General features: G+C 39.0%; 2 protein-coding genes across 2 annotated transcripts in view; one reads left to right on the plus strand and one right to left on the minus strand.

The window, feature by feature from the left end:
- Nucleotides 1–22,598, minus strand: LOC111575629 (guanine nucleotide-binding protein G(q) subunit alpha). The gene is made up of 7 exons (XM_023280869.3): nt 21,459–22,598; nt 12,052–12,236; nt 8,579–8,733; nt 8,271–8,399; nt 7,358–7,487; nt 5,878–6,031; nt 1–4,145 (listed from the first exon to the last, which is right to left on the minus strand). Exons 1-7 carry the CDS (start codon nt 21,592–21,594, stop codon nt 3,955–3,957), a joined length of 1,080 nt encoding a protein of 359 aa, XP_023136637.1. The 5' UTR covers nt 21,595–22,598; the 3' UTR covers nt 1–3,954.
- Nucleotides 20,683–24,839, plus strand: part of wdr31 (WD repeat domain 31) — a 13,592-nt gene continuing 9,435 nt past the window's right edge. The window contains exon 1 of the mRNA XM_055011117.1: nt 20,683–20,703. The gene's annotated coding sequence lies outside the window, so the exon portion shown is untranslated. The remainder of the gene's footprint in view (nt 20,704–24,839) is intronic.

A 24,839-nucleotide genomic window follows, 5' to 3' on the forward strand; every position in this document is an offset into this window, starting at 1 on the left:
TTGAAAAGAAACATGTTGCTTCATTCAGAAACATGTTGAAGGAGTGCGAGTTTATGGATACAGGAAACATTTTACACAATTATGATTGGAGATCATCATAACACTATTTCAAAGTTAGTCATTAAACTTCATATCTTCAGGATCTGGAGACAAAGAAACCCAAAAGTAGGCTAGCTGAAAGCAATCGGATGATGTGTCTGACACTCGAATAAAAGAGCAGTTTATGGGAAGTTAGTTTTCCCAACCCTGCAGTTCTCAATATGCATAACACTGAACTGCTCTTGAACATACTGCATTAAATTTGAACAGCAGCAGAGGTGTGTGTGTGTCGTCAAGTCAACATCAGCTGCAGTCTTTGCTCTCTTAAAGGGAAAATCCAGCCTCAACAAAACTCACAGACTCAGAGTGACCATGTGAACATGAACCTCACAAAGCTTGGAACCAGGCCTTTGTGGCTCAAATGTATTACAAAATCCAACTATAGCTTACATTTCTTCAAATTTAAGATAGAATTTTGTAACCTACCACCATTTTTGTGTAAGCAAAATCTTAACAAAACAAAACAAAAAATCTGACATCTGTCAGATCACTGCAGGTTTTGTAACGTTTATGTGAACTCCTGATTGAGGCTCACAGACGGAGCTGTGTGGTCTCTGAATGCAGTATGTGAATTGTTTGAACAAGGATTTTCCCTTTAAGCAACAGGGACAGTGTAAATAGCCACTTTACAACAGCAGGGACACAAGTTACTGATTACTGCAAGTCTACAACAAGCGATCATCAACACTGACAAGTTGAAACTATAGTCCAGCTTCAAAACATCTCCCCTGGCAATAAGCAGAATCACATGAACACCATTTCAACATTCAGTAAAATGCGTGTCCAACTAGGCCCGAGTTTTTCCTATTAGGCCCTGCTGTTGATAAGTGGTTATTGTGGGACCTTCATTTTCTTACAAGTACACTGTGAATTAGACTGGAAGTTAACTTGTTGCAGTGGTTGCTACCTGCCAAAAGCAACCATCCTTGTAGGCAATTTCACCAGCCAGCTGAAATATCTGAAAACAACAGGACCTCTGAGTGCAGGCTGGTTACCTGCCAAAGCAGCTGGTAGATGCCAGAACACAGCCAAACGTGGCAAAACACTCAGCAGGTGGCTGCTGACGGTTTTGAGTCCAGACTGTGACACCTTGTGAGCACATTCTACACATCCTGCTGTGTAGGGGCACTGTTGTTTAATCACAGCCACATCAGGCAGTTCAATGCATCTTAATGCACTGTGGTATGGGTTTTAAGACATGAATCAGATGTGACAATATTATGAAATCAATAGAAAGAGTGTTCTGATTACAATTCACTCATGATGTGCTTATAACGTCCTGTAGTTATGTCATATTAGCTACATGAGCTACACTTCAAAGCTGTCTCCAGGGCTTCTTACAGCACAGAGTAACAAAGACCACCAAGCCAAGACCAAACAATCCTCCAGCTGCACAACAGGACATTATTGGCTGCACTAGCTTTACTTCTCATAAAAACACAGGTGCCTTGCATGGGGCTTCAGAGGCACAGCTTATTCAATAAGGCAATATGTACACGTGAACTGTGTTTTCTCTTATGTTGTCATTTCATAAATAAAGTCGAAAATAATACTGTACATTCTAATGAAACTGTGGCAATCAAGATGGAAATTAAGTACAAAAAGGAAATAAAAAAAAAACACCTATATATGTACCATCCTAATTAGGCCAAATGGATGAGTAAACTTTTGCATGTTTGTGTGACAGACGCACAATACTGACTTTCTATCAGTTTTTGGGAAACAAAAAGATAATTATAACTTCTTAACAAGATTTCTTTTCATCAAAAATCGGACCAAAAGCAACACTTTTTAGGATCGAGGTGTGCAGGGTGGACAGAGGAATTTCAATACTTAGTGAGAAGCTGTGTGATGAAATGAAATAGAAAAGAATATGAGTTAATGAGTGATGTAATCACACCTATATGACAAGTGCTCTGTTCCTGAAGCCAGTTAAGAACTAAACTATTACAATTAGCCCTGTAGATCAGATTCAGTCTGCAGTTTTTCATAGAAAAGTCAATTTAACAAAACGCCTAGTGTAACTACTGGTATACCAATTGATCTGTTGTTGGATAGTAATATTCCTCTTTATGCAGTTCTGAAGCTGAACAATGTTTCTTTGCTGAGAAACAAAACTGGCAAAACACAAAATTTACATTCTCCTCTTAAAAAAGGAAACAAAAACAAACATGTAAATAACAAATTTTTTTCTTCAAAAAAAAAAGTTTTAGCCATTAGACATACAATTACATAGATACATATTTTCAATACCGCACATTCAATCTGCCAAAAAAGTAATGATTACAAAGCCAACAAAGATGCTGCCATATATATAGAGAGATGTATGTACAGTGATTATAGCATTCATAATTGCACTATGCCTCAATAAATGTAAATTACAGGCTTATGTTCTTGGGAACTGTTAGAAAAAAAATACTTAAAGTAACTTGGGAATGAGGAATTGTAAATCAGATGTGCCAATCAGAAACAAGAAGGGCTTACTTTGGTACAAACTGAACATCAACACTCTGCCCTTTTACATAGGAACTAGCCAAATTTATTCTCCACTGCTAGTTAACTACAACAGTCAAGACAGCCGGGCTGTGATTGGACAATTACAAAGACACAGCTAAAATGTGACTGGATAGCCCGCAGGTGGGAGGGGCGGGGTTTGTAGCCATGCGCAAGGTTGTGATTGGACAGTTCAAGCAGTTCGATGCGCTGGTTGGCTGCTTCCTTTCGCTTAAATCAGTCCACACTGCTCAGTGGGAAGAATACTGCAGACTTCATTGAATACTTCAAAAACTGCAGGGATCAGTGGGTGAATGGATACGCGAGCTGATGACGTCTGTCACTCCGTTCCTTCTGTAGCCCTGCCCTGTCCTGTCCTCAACACTTTTTTAAATTTCATTCTGAAGTAGTTAACACGCAAAGTGGAGTCTGGTGCTTGAGCTGTTTTGGCATTGGCAATAAACATATATATTACAATATTAAACAGCGCTAATGTGGCACGGTTGAACGTAATCATTTAATAATATTGTCTCATAAATTACCACCTCCTCGCCTACCTTCAGTCTGTGTAAAGTGACTGCCATCCATCATAATTCACCCTGACATGACAGATGTCTGTGCGCCTCCTCACCTTGTCGGTCAAAGCTCAGAAGGCATTTTTAAAGCCAAATTCTCTCACATTTCTGAACTTCACGGCTATTATCGAGGGTAGAGAGCTATCATCGCTCAACATGTGACCCCTCAAATTATGGGGAATCTACTTCCACAGTCACACATGTTCTATTCATTGAATGGTACCAAAGTAAAGCAATAATAAGAATGATTAAAGTCAATCAATATGACATCGATTTGAAATAATTTAAAAATCACAGTTTATGCCTACTTGCCAAGAGACTTGCCAATCAGTCTATTAAAGGAAAAGGAAGCTGTCAATTGGAGAGCTGATATATTTCTTGTTGGGACAAATGGCCCACGGTGAAGCTTCAGAATGAAACGACAGGTAAGGAGGGAGGGTTTTAAAAAAAAAAAAAAGGAATGAAACCTTTCTTTCTTCTCGTGTATAAAAAGGCAGGAGGAACGGAGCAAACACTGCCTCTATTCCAGCTCCTTCCACAACCCTTGCAAATATCCTGCCCCGTATCCCTATTTTCATCAACTCCTTAAATAGCAAGATAACATTAATTCCCGCCCCCCTCTTGGGGACCAAGAGGTCAACAAATGGCAAATAAATTAGTATTATGCAACCATTCGATTTTTTTTTCTCTGATTTTTTTTAATGTGTGTGTGTATATGATCTATCTTTTCACAGATTGCGTCAGTCAGTGTGTGTTGAGGGCCTGCTGCTGGAAGCCCTGCTCGGCTCTACACCAGGTTATACTCCTTTAGGTTGAGCTGCAAGATGGTATCTTTGACGGCCGCAAAGACAAATCGGATATTCTCTGTGTCAGTGGCACAGGTGAAGTGAGAGTAGATGATCTTATCGCTGTCTGGATTCAGGTCCACAAACATCTTGAGGATAAACTCTCGCCCTGCTTGGGCGTCCCTCTGCGGACCTGGAGATGGGAATATTATGCTCCATCAGTACACGTGCAACACATACGATACAAATAGCTGTATTCTGCAGTGATAACAGCAGCATAAGAAATGATCATGAGTCAAATCCTCCATTCGGTCTATCATTGCATAAAAGGTGAAAAACTGCTTTTTCCTGGATATTTTTGCATGCTAGTCCCTGTGAAGATGCATAATTTCAGAGTTTATAATTATTCTATTTGTCTTTAAATTAATTAATGTTCTAACTGGCTTCTAATCCATGAACCAAGACTATCTCTCAGGTCTTATGGTACAAGTATTTTAGTTGTTCCAGAGCAAAAACATTCAGTGAGGGAGCTTTTAGTTTTCACTGCAACAAACACTCTGCTGGATGATCTGAGCTGAGAAGGTTGACGTTTTTCTACACAAACTTTAAACTCACATTTTCAGCCTTTTGAGTAAAATATTTTAAGCCATTGTTTATTTATTTATGTTCTTGTAATCAAGTTTGAAAATGTTCCGCTCCCTCTCACTGATTTTTTTAAAGACATTTTTTCCCTCTTATTTAATGTGTGCATATTGTTTCACTGTCCATTTGAACTGTTTTATTATCATCTGGTTGATCATCTGTAAAGCACTTTGAACTGCGCCAACTATACAAATAATATGTTTCATCTTTCTACATGTGGTGATAACACATTTCACTAGAACTGTGCTAAAATGCTGTCTTGAACCTGCACTGATTTGTAGCCAAATTCTGCATTTAGTCAATTAGATGAACGAACAACTTTAATGCATTTGTAGGAGTCATGTAACAATTATTTTGACATACTATTTTATAAAAAAAAGTTTTCGTTATCTTTTTTAGATTATTTGAAAGCCTTCCTGTAGGACACTGCAATAGATTTCTAACTGTCAAAATCTGTTTAGGAAATGAGCAGTGAGTTAGATGTTACATTGTTTGTGTAGCAATTGTGATTTTTTTCAGCTGAAATGTGTTATGCTGGGCAGACTGTTAATCTCACCAAAACAATCAGTTAGATGGATATCTGTGAAAATTCTTCACTGGGCAGAACATAATATATGAAGGTGGATTACTTTTAGCAATTACCTTGAAATTAGAATTACTGCCTTGTGGTTCTACATCTTTACAAACCAGCTGACATCAATATCAATGCAGAATCACATAATATATGCAGTGAAGACTTCTTGTGTGTATTTTTTGTCAAAATGCAAGTTAGTGCTACATTGATATGAAGGATTGAAGTGATAATTTCCTTGTAAAAACATATGCCTTCACTGAGATACTATGAATGTTGCTGCAAAGAAGCTACAAATGGCTGGATTGTATTGATCTTCAGCACAGAAGATCAATACAATCATCACAGTTTCAAGGTGGGAACCTCAGTTTCTGACCAAATGTGAAATATGACCACAACCTCTCCTTCTATTATTGATCTACGGCGTTGAATAACAGCCAGAAAATTGCTTTTGCAAAACATTATGATGTTGCAGTGAAGATGACATTTGACCTTTTGGTTATAAATTGTAATTATTTAATTCTATTTGGCCACATCTGTGAAAAGTTTTGTCAGAATGACTATATGGACTCTTGATTTATTGCACAGTGACCTCTGACCACAAAATTGAGTTCATCCTTAATTCAGATTCAGTTACAACTTCCAAAATAGATTTGCCCTAGCGTGTAAAGCGGCTTGGTTCAAATGTTCGACAGCTAGGTTGGATACTCACCGTCATACTCTGGAAAGTAGTCAACCAGGTGAGAGTACATGATCTTCTCCTCCAGCAGGTCCTTCTTGTTGAGGAACAGAATGACGGAGGAGTTTTGGAACCAGGGGTATGTGATTATTGTCCTAAACAGAGCTTTACTCTCCTCCATCCGGTTCTACATAGAAAACGTGTGTGTGAAAGCAAGTGTGTGGAGCAGTGACAAGCAGAAAGACAGAGAGAGAAAGAGAGAGACAGTTAATCACTTAATTAAACCGCAGTCTTTCATACTCATTAAGTACAGATTTTAATAAACGTTTTACCGCACCAGAGGGAGAGCAGTAAAGATGAGAGAGAAGGGCAGCCATGCCATTAATTTCTCCCTCGCACTTGATTTCAGCGTTTAACTGAACAAAACAACGACTCTGACAGGAAGTCTTACACATCACAGTGATGCCGTGTGTTCAACGTGCTAAACAGAATGTCTTCTGTAATTTCTGAAACTGGTCTCAAGACATCAGAATACAGAAGACGTGCAGCTGGTCAGTCATCTCTCTCTGTAATATACCGGCTTGCAGCAACAAAGGAAGGAAAACACACGGGACATAAACAGATGACACCCATATGAACGCACACCTGCTCATTAATACACTTTAACAGACTGACAAACATGCTATATCCTCTGAAGGAGATGTGACCTGAGGCGGTATTTCAAACAGCTGGCTGACCATTTACAAATGCTTTCCAGGGGGAAAAAAAGGTGGAGAACTGCCAAGCAGGATAAAAATCTGATTTCCATTGTTTTAAATAAGAAAAGCTTTTTCATCTTCAGAGATAACCCATCTTCTACGCCACATTGAATATCCCAAAGCCAAAGTAATCACTTAGTTGCTTCAAATAATTAACCTTCTGAACCTCAAAACCTACAAGCCAAAATTGACCAAAATCCAAGCTTAAAATCATTAGAATTTATCACTTTGTCCTCATTTGAAAATGTGAATAAATTGAATTACATAAAAAACTTTTGCATTTCGGGGCACAATCATGAAGCTATGAGTAACTCGGCTGCAACTAACCGTCTCATGACAAAAAAATCATTTTTCAACTGAACTGGGCTGGACTGCAGACTGTGCTTACACAGAAAAGATGGGAGGCAAGTGTCGAAAAAAAAATAGTAGTAAAATCAATATAGTATGTGGTCACCATTGTTTTCCCCAGTATTGGTAACATGTTAACTCCTGTGTTTAAAGCTTTTGCTCGACAATATTGTTGTTCTTTCTCAATAATTTACAGTAACATAACTTTGTCATACTGCACAAATGGCATGTTTGAGTTCTTCCTACCTCTAATCATGTCTGTGCCATTTCCACGAAGGTATAGGATTTTATATTGCAGCCAAAAATGAGCACACTGTGAGTAAAAATGTGACAGGAGCAAAAAACTGCTTGGGCTATACAGGGTTAAGCCGATTCCTTCTTTTTTTCTAAACAAAAAGATCAATCACCTCGTTATCTGATTCCACCAAAACTTGGTCGTACTCGCTGAGGGCTACCAGGAACATGATGGATGTGACGTTCTCAAAGCAGTGGATCCACTTCCTCCTTTCTGACCTCTGACCTCCAACATCCACCATCCTGTCATGGCAGCAGCGTCAAGGAGAAGGAGAGAACAAAAGCAGCCACTATAAGCCTCAAAGTGTTTGCAGATTTGTTTGGATTTCTTCTTGATCGAGGAATCAGCACATTTTGATAGATGTGGCTCAATAATAGAAAGGCCAAAGGTGAACTAAGTGTAATGGCACTCTTGATCATATGTGTGAGAATTCAAATGATTCTGGTATTTATATGGTTTAGCATAAGATTACCATGAGTGTTATCAGTATTACTACTGGTACATAGTTTTAGTGAAGTGAAGCTAAAGATGGGGGGGAATCTGCTGTAGAATATACTTAAGAATCAAAAGTGAAACTAAATGTTTTGTGGAGGGAAAATTCAGTGCTTCACTGTAACTTTATTATGTAAGAAACATTGTTATGAAGACACAAGTGTGCGTTTCAGTTAAAAAAAACAACAAAAAACAAAAACATCCTGAGTAAGAGCAACAACACAAAGTACCTTAGTAAGTAAGTATAACAATCAGACAAACATTTGACGAAGTAAACAAACAGTAAACAACTTACTACCTACAACATACATATTTACTGTTGTATAAACGTATCATTAAAACATTGTCTTGTTTCCATTCTCCTTTTCATGACATCAGGTGGAACTAAAGATTATTATTATTATATTATCGTATAAATAGTCTTCAGGGTCAAACAACTTTTAATTTACCATTGCGCTCTTGCTGAACTCCATAGCTGTGTGGGCAAAACAACAAAATGGTTACAAACTACAAATGTCTTCAAAGGAGCTCACCTGAATATGACACTCTGCAGGTCAAATGGGTATTCAATAATTCCCGTAGTAGGGACTCGAACCCTCAACACATCCTGCTGGGTGGGAAGATAGGATGGTTCTGCGATCCGGTCCAATGCGTTCAGGTAACTGCAGAAGCAGGGGATAAAGATCATGCAAGATTTGTCGCAGCTGCCACATAGCTTTTATCTTGAAGAAGTCTCTTTCTAAACATCAAAACACATTTATTAGCCCAAGTTCAATTCAATTTCCATCGAGCTTAAGAGTCTGATTTCGACACCTGTAGTCCATGAACTGTTTTTACTCACTATTTAGTGGAGTCTGAGAGCTGGTACTCCCTCCTTCGATCGTAACACTCCTGGATGCCCGGGTCAACCCATAAGCTCTTGATTGCAGCTACGTAAGGGTTCTCGAACATGGTGACCTTTTCTACGTCCACCTCTTTCACAACGCCAGCGTTAGCCTGGTGGGGAAAAGAGTATGATGATTTAGTGCACCAAGAAATAACAAACTTATTTCATCAAAACTTCATCAAGCACTCAATAATATATATATAACAAAACAATCACAGCACAGGTTATGCAGTCCTAATTATCGCCGGTTTATTTTCTCGCATATTCTATATCTAGATATTTCTTTGCACCCCCAGGCTCAGCATGGACCTAATATTTGAAGCTCAAATCCCACTCGGCCTATTAAGGGGAAAGTTTTGCTGGCCCAGATTCCCATTAAAACTCTCCTGTGTGCCATGGCAAGAGATCAACATGTGCCTGAATGTTGAAACCGTTTCACAGGCTGTTCAGCACTGGTTTTCTTTATGATTAGAACAGATTCATTCATGCTTTGCAAAAAGCATTCGGGAAGAACTGAACCTAGTTAGTAGCGCTCACAGTAGCAGAGCATATAATAGATTTTCTTTTATGTTTAATTAGATCTTTACAAACAATCACAGGCTCACTTAGACAAATTTCCACCGGTGAGGGCATAGACACACAAAAAAAATGCAATATGGAATTTTTACAGGAGAATTTGAAATTATGAGTTTTCATGATAGCAATGCATTAGCATGTAGGTTTGTACACATTTATTATACATGACAGCCATCCATAGAAGCATTATGTAACCCTTACTGATCAAACTTTCATTAATCTACACAGTTAATAAAGAAATTCCTTTAACAACTGCATGTCTACATGCAGCTCTATAGTAAGACTGCATGATAGTTGTTTTAACTTGTCATTCCAGACTTTTAGAGCCCAAAGAACCTGGTTTCTGTTTTCAGTGTGGATCCTGTACTTCCAGATCTTCACTGAAACTTGGACACCCTGATGTGAACATGACTGAGACATGTGAGCTTGATGGTTGAGGTCTGAAGAGAATGGCGTGCCTTCATGTTTGGACTTGAAGATTAGAAGACTAGACGATCATGTTAATGATATTTACTACAAATAAAGACAGTCAGTGACTGATGGGTTTCATTTCACTTCCTTTGTGATGTCAGTGAATTCCTTTGTCAAACACAAAGTACTTCCCATTTTATGTATGCACATGAGAGCAAGGGGATGTTGTGTCTAGTGTGGCTGGCGTTCAGTCGCTTTGTTGTATGTAGCGTCAATGTACACAAAATGCTGATTTCATTAAAGAGATAATTAATTCTACTGAATGTCTTGTACAAATCTTTAGTCACTAACTTAAAATTTCCTTTTCTAACAAAGCAGACACTGGATGTGAAGTGTGAAGTAGTGGAATCACTGTGTAATGAAATACAGGGATGGGAAGAAACTTCAAATGAAGAATTGGAACCTGTATTTTCTTTAATTAAATAGATTTAACATAGTTATTTATGGTATTTAAAGATGGTAAAACAATGGTCAAAGTGCACATTCAGTTTCACTCTTTGTGAACATGCACACATGCGACAGGAAGCGAAAGCAAGCATCGAAAATAATGATCCCAAGCAGCAGAGACGGAAGCCCAAGTTAAATCCAAGTTGTAGCATCATTTTATCTCTCACAGTGGTGGTATCTAAGGCACCACTGACAGACAGGTGTTTGTAATTTGTAATTTTTTCAGGAACCTTTTTCTTTCGCATTCAATCTTTTCTTTTGGATATTAAAAAGATAGATGTGGCTGTTGTGACAAAAAGTGAAGCGATATGCAACGGCCTAAATTAAATGAACAACTGGTGGCATCTGTTACGTGGCATCTTATTTCCTGGCTAATATCCATCTGTAGTCTACCCTATTATCCCCAAATATACCAAAATACCAAAAACAAATAGTGCTTTTAAAACATCTGATGTAAATTATCACTGAGTACATCAATCAAATACATTTAATACCTGAAGTAGGAATAATTACTTAAAGAATTCATTTAGCCTGTTGATTGTTTGAAAGGCATGTTATCTTTCAAAAATATCCTGAATTACACTATTATTCAGTCAGAAACTGTAAAAACAGAAAGAATAAAAGTTTAGTTGCAAAAATTTAACAAAGCTAAGCTTAAAATCAATTTATTTTGCCAACAACAAATTGTTTTTAATGACCACATTTTGTAAAAAACAAAAAATTTTGTGCTCCTCACCAAAATTCTAAAGGTATTAGTGATCGAGCTGCAACAAACAGCCCTGTCCCAAAAATTCAGGGACTATTTGGCTGAACTCCAGGCGGTGTATACACAGAGCAGACAGCAGCCAAGTATGTAAACTTGTAAGGTAACTGCAGTATGAAGAACCATCATTTTTGCCAGTATTGGTAACACTTGTTTTTTCTATTTTAGTCAGAGGAATTCAACATTAGTTTTATTCAGCTTTTTATGATTTATACAGCATTATAACTGTGTCAACTGTGTCTACAAAGAGTACAATCTAGATTTCCCTTGACTGTGAGCTATGACTGTACCGTTTCCTTACAGATGGAGGACTTTATATTGCAGTCAAAAACTGGCCTACACTAAGAAAAACGCACACAGAGGGTGAAGTGAATAATAATATTAATACAGAGTGACTGACCAAAAACATTGTTAATACCTTTACAATATCTATAATAATAATGCTCCAAGTGTCCTCATCACCTTGAATTGTACATTTTGATATGTGTATCATGAATTCTGGTTCTTAATCCCAACCTGCCAAGATTAAGATCGGAATTCAGGATAGTAAGCAAAAGTGCACCTTTCTGCAACCGTCTTGCCTGACTGTGGTCTGGCACCAAGAAACTGAGGTGCGTGGTCAGCTGTCACCTGAAACGGTCAGATTTATTGTAAGTGTTGCTAAGGTGATGACTCCTACGCACCATTTCCTTTCATTTGTCACTCTCACAGGGAATAAACTGAGAGTAAGAGGTCCCTGTAACAGCTCCCTGAGGTATGACTACAAGGGTAATTCATAAAAACGAACAAGGTTAAAAAATAAATAAAAATAAAAAGGATCAGTCGAAGTGAAAGTTACGAAAAGTGATGCCAAATTGGGTAAGAAGTGTTGGGCAGGTCTCTTGTCTATTTGTCTCTGTGTGTATTTGTGTGTGTACATGCACATGTTTTGAGTGCACAGAAACACGACGGCAAACACAAAGGGTGAGATGGAACGTGTTAAGGATACAGGAAGTGTAAAAAAGGACAGGAAATGATTAAGGATGGCTGTCCAAAAGAAGATAGACAGCATTCTAAAATTACACAAACACGCTGTGGTCACATTTTTCTTAAACTGTTTGTCACCCTTGATTACCAGTGTCATTTCAGTTGGGGTCATTTGAAGTGGCTCGAGTGGAAGGATCTCATTTACCCTGTTGTGCTCATATTTGTACGGGATCTTGAGCGTCTCCATGGCTCGGATCATGGCCTGCATGGCTGTGAAGATGTTCTGATAGACCAGTTTGGTGAAACCCCTTTTGTCCTCATCGGAGTAACCGGCGCCGTGGATAATCCTCATCTGTTTGATGAATGTGCTCTTCCCACTTTCTCCAGTGCCTGAGAAAGTGGACAGGAAAGGGGGACAAAGAGTTTATTTGTTTTTGTAGATTTGTGCACGGTTTCATTTAACACATTTAATCTTCTGTGTCGGCACTCATGCTTCCTAAATGGATTCATTCAGTCACTAAAAACTCTTTGAGAACTCTTTGGGGAAATTCTGCATTTCCAGTTCAAGTTAAGCAAGCAGAGAACAGCCATTAAAATCATGCTGGTTGGTCAGCCACTTGAACAAATGCAGCATGTAACCAGTCTGACTTAATCCAGCTGCAACTGTCAAACACATGCATAAAAAGTTCCCATTCTAAGGAGCAAACTTGAGTTTCAAGTGCACACTAACTACTACAAATCAAAACATGAGAAGAGAACCTGCATTATGCTTACTTGATTGACAGGGCATTTAAGGACAAAATTTAAAAAAAAAAAAAAATCCATCTTATAATGTCTTATTCAGCAGAATGTTTGTTTACCCGATCAATGACAAATACAATCCTTGCTGTGTTGGAATCAATTTTTAAAACAACACTTGCTGATTCATATGCCGACATTACCTGTATGCCACAGCAACAGCCTCACAGCAAAAATGCCACAAAAAAGAGGCATTGTGCTGTTAATGAAATTCAATTATTGCATATTTTGGGGAACTGCAAACAAGACAAAACACGGCATCCTATTATGAAGTTACTGAAACAGCAGACATGGAGTAACACTAGCATTCATTTAAGGCCAGGCTTTTGGCCATGTGATAAATAAGTTCAATATTCGCTGCTCATTTCGCTCTCTTTCTGTCTCTAAGAACACTGGGAAGAAAAGGAATGACCTGTTAGCAGCTAGATTACAAATATTCCGCATTAAGTCTCTAACTTTGTCCGTAAGCTACTGAGCAGTACAGTGGGTTCACCACAGATTTTTCAGACAGCAGCTGCCTGCTGTGTCTAGAAGGGTTTTTAAGAGTGGCATTGGGGCCCATAAAGCAAAAACAATAATCCTAAATAATCCAAAAGGTAGAGCTCAGGGAATTAGGTACTAATTCTCTATGGTTTCATTACTGTGACAAACATTTGATCCAGTGTTAACACAGAAAAACTTCAATTACAACAAGTATGGGAAAGTAAACCCTGAGAATGAAGATTAGTCTGCTTTGGGAAGGCAAATTAGTCTAAAAATATTCAAAATGTAAATGGGTGTGAAGATGAGGGAGAAAAGATTAATAATGCCATTATGTAATATAACATCCTCTCTTGGAAGAAACATGTGCACACACTTTTATATACACAGATGTACAGTACATGCACACAGACATACAGTATGTACTCACTTGCTCACTCATGCTCTTAGTCACTCACACATATAATATTATGTGCTGGCTACTTTCCTCTAAGCCTGTTTGCTTGGTCTGGTGACAGACCAAGAACAACATCTCTCTCCTCTCAGCGATGACAGGAACTATTTGGGTGTGAAGAACTGGGGGTGTAGTTTCTTTCTGGTTCATTGAGAATCTTGGCAGACCAGCTCAACTGTCTAACTTTACCTCACCGCTAACTCTTATATATCTTCTATAGGAGTGCATTTGTGTGTGTGCATGTCAGCGATCAAGAGACGTGTGCTCTAGTCCAGTGCAGTCCAGCCGACAGTCTCTCTTATAGAAGTCTAGATGTGTTGCACTTCTTTGGTACTGTATAATGTAAACTCCTTCATAGCCAAAGCACTTTCTGTACAGCCGAGTTCTCAACACAGACTGGGCAAAGTTAAGCTACAGCTCGAACTAGCACTGAAATACTCTCACAAAACTGCTTTTCTATTGTTGTGTTGCCAATTTGGAATCTTGAATGAAATGAGCAAGGTAGGTAATAATGATGAAACTGGAGTTTGCACAATGACCCCCAAAGTGCTCTCGGAAGAAGCACTTGACCTTAAAAATCCTACTTACAAACTATTAATATACAAGACACAGAGGAAATGCTACTATGTGCACAGAAGCAACAAAATATATATCATGTTCAAATACCTTCATTTGTCTGTTGAAGGCTGGTTGAGCTATTTTTTGAAATGACAAAGTAAAACTATTCTAATTTAAACAATGTATGTTGCTAATTTCTTTGATAAAATACTTCTACAAAAAAATAATCTACTGCCATGTGCTGTGTTTTCACAGCCCAAGGAAAAGCTCATACATGCTCAAACTTGTGATTGTCAGTAAGATGTTAAATTGCTTTAATATCAGTGTATTTGTTGTCTTTTATTTGCTGATGTAAAACCTCTTATTTAAAGAACATGCAGAAAAAAGTTGGAGGAGTTTATAGTTAGTTAATAGTGTCAGTACAGATTTTCTCCAGCAGAGCAGCTCTGACTCCATTGTGTACAACACACTCAGCACTGTAGGCAGGACATGTGGCAGAGTAACTACTCGTCACAACCGAGCAGACGGTGGTGAAGAGTTAAGCTTTGTCTTCATGGCAAGTAGCTAGTAACTAGTTTATAAAACACATTGCTGGTGAATCAATAATTGGCTCCGTCAGTTTGCCTTTTCCATCAAACTTTAGCTTCTACATATAAACAGGTTCAGCCGATATATCGATATCAGAATTTCTTAATCACTAAAATTATATCGTCCCGAAAAACAACAGAAAAACTCAGGTTTTAAATGTTAGTGCTACATGCTAATGCTACACAAACACTGTTAAGTCATCCTTGGTGCACTTTGGAATCTTCACCTTGTTGTGTCAGTGGTGGTTTGAGAATTTTATGGTTAACTATTACAATGACAAGGGATTGCAAGTAGTGTTGAGCAGTATTTTTTAAAGCAGTAGCAGTGGTGAGATATAGGATAACTTGGCTGGGAACTAACCGCTCAGGACATATGCACCCCAACTGCTTGGCCACTGGATCACCCTGAGTACAAATAAATGTTCACACTAATACAGGACCTTTGAACCTTATCTAGGCTGTACAGAATGCTTTACAATGTGTTTCTAATGCACACACAAATGCTTGCCTTCTATCGTGAAAGTGGACAACCCGCTCTACCACCTGAGCCACGGCTGCCAATAGTATTACAAGAGTAAAAACCTCACAGCAGCTCCCTGAAAATAGAAACATTCTATTTTTTAAACAGGCAAGCTGAAACAGTGAGTAATCTCAAACATTTAAATTAACTGTGCCAGTAGGTTTTGGATTTGTATAGGCACAAAGGATCCGGGTTGCTCTTGTGTTCTGATCTCCTCATCTGTTCAAACACAGATAAAGCCAAGGTACTCTACTTCAAGACTACAGCATTTTATGCAAGTTCCCTCAGGCCGAAGGAAACGAGATACAGTATTGTTCAGCATTTCTCCAAAACAATTCTGAATTGTTTGACCAAATGTGCGTCTTAATGGATCTTTTCTATTATAGCAATGAGTATAATAGACAGTGAAAAAGACAGAGACAGCAAATATGCCAGGTATGAGTGTGCACTGGCCATTAGTGGCTGCTGAGTCACCTTTGAAATCAATGCAGTGACCCAGGTTTAACCCGCGTTTGAGGTTGGTGTGTATGGATCAGCATTATATCCGAGGTGAGTGTGCCAAGGCCCAGGACTTCTGAATGTTATCAGAGTAGGGGAAAGAGAAGACAAAAAAAAGATGTGCTCTGTGTCTACGTTTGGTACTTTCATCTATCTATGTGATACTCTGGACATATAACATATAACCAAAGCCTGCATGTTGAATACATGTTTCCCATCTTCACATTAATCCCTCTTCAACATGCAGGACTGAACCTTGGTTTTCAGCTATGCTCCTGAGAACGTTTTAACAAAATCCAGACACTGTTTGGTTCTGACCTGAAACAGAGAGCAATAGGAGTCTTGTTTACTTACTGTAGAATCGCTATGGGATTGTTAGATTACATACCGACAACCTTACAACCATGAATTTTGCAAGAGATTTAGCAATAAATTTTATTTATGTGACCAAATAAGAAATTTCTCGTCCTCATTGTCATGTTGACTCTGTAATAGAAATTTTACAGTAAATACTTTTGATAAATCGAAAATTGATAACTGCATAAATATCGACACAATAAAGAAGGTTTAGAAGTTGAATAAATTGAACAATCCTTAAAAAAATAACTCCATCTTCATTCGGCAGTTCAAACAGTTTGTAGAAATAATCTGAGGAGCCTGTTTTCTTTTTCACATTCACAAAGAAACTCAGTCTTGTAAGTGTCAAATCTATTCAGTGTTAATGGCAGGCAGACAAGGATTCAGTGATGTCCCAGAGTATCTTACTAGACTATAATGTCATGTTCTCCAGCAGCATTCAGTGTGAATATTTTTGCTGAGGAAAGCTGTCAATAATGCCCAATCATACGTTTAAAAAAAAAAAAAAGTGTTTTGACCTGGTTTATATTCGAGTAAATACTGATAGTAAGTTCAGCAATAACCACATTACAATGTGATATAATCTCTGACAAATCAAACTGAATCATCTCGAAACCAATGAAAATCATTTTCCATCTCAAATTCTGCATTTTCTATTGCAGCGCTGCTAACTAGGCCGCATTCATACAAGAATCATATGACATCTTTAGTGCTTCCTCTCACAATTACAACCATGTGTTTGTTAAAGGCTTGTTAAAAGCTGAGGTGGACTTTGTTCAGTCGTAACCTTGACAAAGTTCCCACAGCTTTCATTTGCCTGATAAAAGCAGCTGACAGTGATTGGGCAGATCACCACTTTTAAAAATGTTTAGAACTTTGGAGTCTAAATTGCAAAGGTGCTGACTAAAAACGCTGTAACTCTGCAATGACTTTAAAAGCTGGTCAACTGTGCACAATGAACACAATTTAGCATACACTGTTTTTGTGAAGTAATTCCATAATCCGGGTTGTTTTTAAATGTTCTGGCCTCTGCTGATGTATTGCAAACCCCCCGTCATCCCACTTCTCTGTGATTTAGTCTCTGTGTGTGAATATGCATGTGTATGTGTGTAAAAGGGGGACAGGCATCAAAATCTAGAGCCAACGGTCTCTTAAGGATTGGAGCTGGGCTGTGCCACTTTTGTAATTGAGCACTTTTAAATTAATTTAGCAGATGTAGACAAGCTGGATAATTATTCTTATTATGTTTAACCCATTTGACTGTCAACAGATGCTTCAGACCTCAATGCTAATCCAAGAAGTGTGTGAATGGAACATATAAATGCTACTTTCAACTTTATCTGATTGAATACTAATTTTGATGATAAAATGCCAGATAATTGTGACAAAATTGACATTATACCTTTTAATTATTAATAATTAATGTATGCATGTGTTAATAATTAATACATGTCAATGAAAAGCATCAAATTCTTCAGATTTGACAAACAGGTACCAACAAATGTTTTTTTTTTCTTTCTGGAATCGCCTGAAAAGATTAATTCATTTTCAAAATAGTTTCCTGTACATTTTCTACTAATGGATTACTTATTAATCGTTTTCACTCTAGTAAAGAAAACAATCTGTGACAATAGAAGAAGTCAGTCTTGTTCAAGGGTATCTAAACAGTTTGAGCCTCAGTGGGTATAAAACAACACCTGAAGTTAACTTTGAACAAACTTTATAGTTAATGTAAGAGTCGACTGTAATGGTCCTGTCCGGGAGGTTGGTTGGGGTATATTGGGGGCATTTAAAAATTTGCAGTGTGTTTTTTTTTCAGGTTATTGAAGTGTGGGAGCCTGGAGTGGGCGGGTCCGTCTGTCCAGATCTCCTGACCCGTTGCTCTCTGGGTTTGAAAAGGCCCAACCCTCATTGTGATCTCTCTCTGCCCTGCCTGTGGCTGCAACCACATTTTGCTTTTGTTTGGTTTGGTTGCTGTACCTTACAACACCTCTCACTGCACTATGACCATGCAGCCACAGTTATGCCACTGATAAACACACTCTACGAGGCTTATTGCTGTTGTTAAATAAACATTGTTTCCCCTGGCATTTTGTCTGGGTTATGATATGATGTCAACTAAAATCACAATAATAAATCATATACCACCATCATGAGAACCTACAGTCCGCATGTGTTCTTAAAGTACTTTCAGTTCAGTGTGTTGTGTATGTACAACACATTCCTTTGAGCAAAATGTAGAATAATATTGTATTTATGAACCACACAACAATTAAACGCAAAAATATGTAGCAAAAGAACGATGAAAGTTTGGTAGACTGAGTTACTGCTCTTCAGCTGATCTTCAAGTGCTGGATGTCAAAGCATCCTTTAATACAATAAGTATAGATATAATAACATCAACACAGCTACCTAACACGCTGCTGCAAAATGCTCAGTAAGTATTCAGGAGAATTAGAATGTTGCACGATTCGTCCTCAGTTTTCAAATAACTTTTGTTGTTACTGCCGTAAAGTTGATTTAACTCAGTAAGGCTGACTGAAGGTTAGTTTGTCATCCACAGAAAGCAAAGTATACACATTTTGTTGCTACAATTTCTGATTTCTTTGAAAACACTAATTTCTTTTTCTTTTCTGTCTCTGGTTAGTATGTCATATAAATCTGTTAATTCATCTTCCACTTCCTGAGTCTGGACAGGTTTAGAACAGCAGCTTGTTTATGTAGATGAATTTTCTACCTTCTTTTCCTCTGTCACTTTACTTTCCTTCAGACCTGATGTCATACTTAAAGAGTATGGAATCACAGGAGTGCCACAATAAAATATAAATAAATAAAATGAAGTACAAGATGTTCTAGTGGATCAGGACAATGACTGAATATTTGCTGGGGACTGATTTTACTTGGTTTTGTTGCTGAGATGCCCTCATCGTTCTTCTGCTTTGTTCAACATCGACTTGTGAGCTGGACTTTTCCTCAATCACCAATTGCAGTGAAGCTTCTCTGACTTTTTAGCAAACATTAAACTATTTGTATGATGGACAGCTTCTCAGTAAAACACTATCAAGCCCTCCTCAACAACTCTTCACCACTGATTCAATGAAAATATTCGGTGCAAATTTCAGGACATTTATGACTTCTTAGTGGATTAAATGCTCACAGTGCTCTCGTGTGGGTTTACGTGTTTCAACGTACACAGACCGAGGCAATTAGCAGCTCAGAAAGATCATAAGTGAAGTTTAAGCCAAGACGGTTCGTGAAAAATCAAATGATGGACATCTTGAGGAATTGAGAAAATTCTAAACTTGAGTGGAGGGTTTTGTGCTCAATTCCCACAAGGACACAAAGCAATTAGTGAGTTTGAAAAACCCACAATACACTGACAGAATATGGGTTACTGGATCCATACGGAGCACACACTGTTTCCTCTGGTTAACTGAACCGTGTGTAGCAGAAGCTGCGGGGTCCATGTACAGCGATACATACAAACACACGATTTTCAATGTGAATTCTGAGTTTAATGAGGTCTAAAACAAAATGTCGAGTTTAGCCATAACTGTTTCAGAAGCTCAGACATTCGCCTGCCTATTGTATACATGAATGTCTCTACTTTCCCCCAAGGGTTAATGAAGTCTGTTGTCCTAGTTTGGCCCTGACCACATTACTTTTCCTATTTATACTCCAGTTTGCCTCTCCATGCCACCCCCTAACTCTCTCTTACAACCCATGACAACACCACTCTGCAGAAAAAACTGTTTATATTGGTGCCTAAAATCTACGCACATGAATGCTGGATGAAGTAAAATCTACGCCCTGTGACTTTCTCATTTAGGAAAATGTGTTTTTTGTGTTAGAAAAAACGCACACATGGTTCACCAATGCAGGAAACTTTTTACTCCACTTAATGGATTTTACTGTGTGTTTTCTAGGCTTCGATTTTTAAAGACATTAATTGTAAGCATCCTGTCATTAGAGGCACGCTACGAAACCACTCTGAAATATAATAGCCTGTAGGGATGTGACTGACTGATTAGCAGCTACTACACAAAAATAAGTGTTGATATGAATCATAATCGTGAATTCACTGGTTTGCGCTATCGTGCTGTTTCATATCACATGAGGACAGTGACTAATAATTTGATAAATAAAGTATATTGTCCTGCGAGGAATACAGTTATGTCCTCAACCTTACACGTGATCACATTGTAGTCTTTGTTTAGGTCATTGGTTTGCATAATGAGCGAGTTGTTGGGTATTAAGAGAGATTAAGGGGCAACAACAACACAATTATTTGTTCATATTTAACAAGGGTGGTGGCAGTCAGCTCCTTCAAATCCAGTTAGGTGGAACTCATTTCATCCCCATGTGCTTAAAGGAGAGCAAAAGTGGAAAATCTCCCTCATTCAGCCCCTTTTTTAAACTTCTCTCAAGAGGCAAGTCGAGGATCTAAGGACCTAAATGTCCAGTTTTCTGTTCACCATCTCCTCCGTGTATTCTCTAAGGAAGTGAGTGAGGATCAGGAAGAGAGGTCTCTGGCACCACTCACCAGGACCACAGCCATCACATCTAATGGGCTTTTTGTTGAAAATCTAATTAAAAACGGGGATGGTAAGTAGTTTTTTTTCCCTCACATTTCTCCAGTATGACTAATACTTCTCAACAAACCACCCCCTCCTTCCAACTCCTATTTTTTTTTCTTTGGCGAGTTTTTAAAATATCAGTAAACTATAATACTATGATCAAGTCGTAGGGCATTGGCGAGTCCATTTCAACTACTGCTGCTGCGTTCAGTAAGTTTATTTATAAAGAATGAATAATGCACACATGCAGAAGCATACCATCACAGACAGATTGTATCACAGGACAGCGAGGTTTCCCTATAGACTGCCACCTGCGATATATAATCATTGCCAGGGTGAGGTAGTGAAACTGTCTCGATTGTGCCCAATAAAGCGCAGACTTTGGCCCAGGCAACATTTGAGACACTCACAAGCTCACCACCACCTGGATGGGCCCTGTGAGGCCTGGCTGCACAGGTTGCCGCCGTGCAAAGCATGCAGGGGTTAGAAAAAGTAACATAGAGGGGAAAGCGGTTTTACTCCGGCACAGTTATTCAAATCAAGTGGCTTGATGTGCACATACTGTGGGAGCCATGCAGGCCTTGCTGGGCAGCATCTCCTGCCAATCTGTGCACTGGACTCCCCAACTTCACATAGGTGGGAAGCCCCATTAAATGAACAGACCCCCACAACCACTTCCTGACCAATGAGAGATTTTTGTTGGTTTTTTTTTAAGTGAGAGAGAGGGATTTCTGAGTCTCCCACACTCTCCTGTGCCTTTCTTATTCCCCCTGCCCAGCTTACCGAGAAGCAACAGTTTCAGCTCCCGGCGTGCGTCCCTCTTATCCCGGCGGAGCTGCCTTTCGATCTCGTCGTTGATCCGCCTGGCTTCTTTCGCCTCCTCGCTGAGGCAACACGCCATTATGGATTCTAGGGTCATTCTCTCTCCTTTTTATGCAGTTTTTTTCCCTTTAAACACAGTTACTCACTTTTTCTTTTCGCCTTTTTCCTCTTTACTGATTCATCCAGATTTCAGATTCGTCAGGGGTGAAGGGAAAAAAAACCCAGAGGCCTGTGAATGCCAAATAACGTCCTCATACAGGCCTAGTTGTGGTGAAATAACGCGTGGACGCCCTTTATAATGAGCCCCAGCAGCGCGCAGATTGAGACAAAAATAGGAAAATTTAAGATATTTACAGTAATTACTGACCCCCCCTCCCCCTTGTTTCGGTTCGCTTTTTAAAGGGGGGCCTCCGGACGGATCGGAGAAAAATAAATAAACCAGCGTCCAAAGCGGTTTCGGGTTGAATATCGGTGTAGTCTTAATTGGTGTAATCTGCTTTTCCCCCCTCCGTCTCAATATGATCAACAGATCCTTTTAAGACACATCCTCTGCGAGATCTCGTTAAAGCATTGTCATCCGAGCCCCGGCCAAACAAGCTCTCCTCAAAGTCTCCAATGTTGATATTTCCCCCCTCGATCAACCAAATCCACCTCCTCCGTGTTCAAGTTAGTGGATGTGGACGAGCAGAAAGAGCCATGAATAAGGCTGTCCGTTTGTTTTCCAGCGGCTCGACTCCCGGGCGTGGTAAGGCAGAATATGGCGGACTTTCACTCCAATCCGCTAGGCTGGGATACAGTACAGTTATCTCTGTGTTGTCTGCTCAAAAAACCCCCAAGAAAGCCACGCATAACACAGCATTCCTCGGCGCGGAGCTGTCGATGCCTGCGGGGGGAAACACAGCTCCCAGCTCGGCGTTTAAAAGGCGCTCGGGTCCGCAGGGCTCGGTCAGCTGGATGGTGAGAAGAAAAAGGAATCAACGGCGCCGTGCTGTTGCCTCTTTCCCCCCCCTCCTCCTCACTCGGCCAATCTTCTCCTTTTCCTCAATTCTCTTCATGTATTTTTATTACAGAGGCCATCCACTCCTCCGCTGGCAGGGTGACGTCGGTCTCCCATCGACCAGGGGGGAGTGTCGCGTCAAACAAACGCCACACGAGTATTTATACACCCCAACCTGTGGATTAGAAAATGAATGGATCACGCTGGAGCCAAGTGTCTCCGTGCACTTTTGATGCAGTTTCTGAGCTCACTTTGTTGCACAAAGTCTGAGGCGTGCAACACTGTGCCGAATCAGTGAATGTGAAGAAGTTTAATTTGAAACTAATTCATGTGGATGTCAGTGTTCAGTTTGCACTGTCTGGCTGTCACACCAGTATGCAATCAAATAGCACTGCAGTAAAACTGTGAAGGTCACTGTGTTCTATTTTTATTGACACAAAGAGGTGCGTGTCACTCCTGGAGCTGCTGACTGTTGTGATATTAATTATTATTATTAATTATTATCTTTTGCATTCATTTATTCTATGAATTTCATATTTTGTTGTTGCTTTTTAAGCTATTCAAAGAGGCGTTGACTCAACTTATACTTACGCCTGATTGAAGCTCCAGTATGAAGGTAGTATGTTCTAATTCTTAGACTGAGAAGAGTGCAGATTGTGGTGCAATTGTTCTGGATTTTATTGAGACAGAGGGGTGTTAATTCAACTCCACTTCTGAAGCTGCTGACTGTTATGCTGTTAATTAAAATGCACATTTTTATGTAGCTAAAACAATTATTTACATAGATTTTTTTTCTGTGATGTTCAGATTTTCAACTTTAAAGGATATTTTTCAGGGTTGTAGTTTGTGCTGTTTTCAGATGTTTGTCAGTGAGGTTACATTTATTTTCGAGCCTGCAATGCTTTAATTATATCTTAGAAATGGACTACTATTGAATTTAGTTCGTCTTGACAAAAAAAACTCATTCATTAATAGTATTTGTGCCCCTTTGCGCTGTAGTTGGCGCCGTTTTCAGATGCTTTGTCAGTGTGGGAACTTTTGTTTTTGAGCTTAACAATGTTTCATCGGGTTCTAAGTTAACACAGTTTTCTGTAATCTGGGTTTGGTCGTTAAAGCAGGTCATTTTCAGACTCTACCTGTGAGGGTAAGAGCACGCTTGGGCCTCAGACAACACAGTAATTAAGATCCAGAGCCATGGCTGTAGAATGAGTGCAGACTTGCTTTATAGAGCAGTTTTGGTTTCAGGGCTTTTGTTTAAGGCCTGCCTGAAAACTTTTCCAGCTATTTTTCTTGGTGGGTCACTAGCTGTGGTCTACCTATTATGCTGGCTCAACTACAAATCACTTCTCTGCACAGTTCTGTTTTGCTTCTTAATTTGAAAAATAGCCACACGCTACTCTCACTATCTCGAGTCTTCAAATGGAGACATAAATCATAGTAAAACGAACAGATCGGTATTTGCCCACAAAGCCCATGAGTTCGTTTTTGTTTTTTTTTACTGCATCAGTAAAGGTCTGCTGTACAGCGTAATTGCAATGCTTTTAGCAATGTGTGACATAAATGTGGGGGCGAGGCAAGTGGGTCTTGCTCCATCAAGTCTGAGTTAGGGATTATAGCAAAGTGAAGACACTTGAAATAACATGCTGCGCTTGTTTAAAAGTTTAACAATGGCTATGCACTTAAGCCCTCTGCTGCAAACAGAAAGTTAGAATTGAGGCCATCTCACATAGGTATTGAATAGTGTTGATTGTAACCTATCTAAGTGGCCCATTTAGACCATTTAAATGGGGACATCCCAGTGACTCAGTGCCTAATTGCATGTGATGTGTCTGTTTAAATCGAGCTCATGAAATCAAAGCTAGCCTTGTTTTCCCAACTGCATCTATCAAGCAGGCAAAAGTCAGAGCTGCACTGAAGAACCTGAAAACTTGACACGAAAAGAAAACTGTAAGATGTTTCTAATAGAATTAATGCTAGCTGTCCTGGGACCTGTCTGATCTGTCCCAGATTTGTAGCTAGGGGAGTCATTGAGCCTGTCTGTAATGAAGGTCAACCAACCAGCTCTCTAAAAGGACATTCAGTCACAGGTCTGTAACATTTTAACCTGTTAAGAGTTATTCAGCATAATTGTATTTAAAGAGGAGATTCCCTTTAAACAGACCACGCTCCATGCTGTAGGCTGAAAACCATAACATATTACTGTATCGTACTGTTAATTTTTCATCAATTAAAAGCATACAAATTGGAAATTATATAATATTTCATGAGTTGCAGTCAAATGTGTTGTCTTCATTTAAATTTGTGATGCATGCACATACTGTATACAGTATTTATTTTGGACCTAA

Source organism: Amphiprion ocellaris, chromosome 6 (genome assembly GCF_022539595.1).
Source record: "Amphiprion ocellaris isolate individual 3 ecotype Okinawa chromosome 6, ASM2253959v1, whole genome shotgun sequence".
NCBI classification, from domain to species: Eukaryota; Metazoa; Chordata; class Actinopteri; family Pomacentridae; genus Amphiprion; species Amphiprion ocellaris.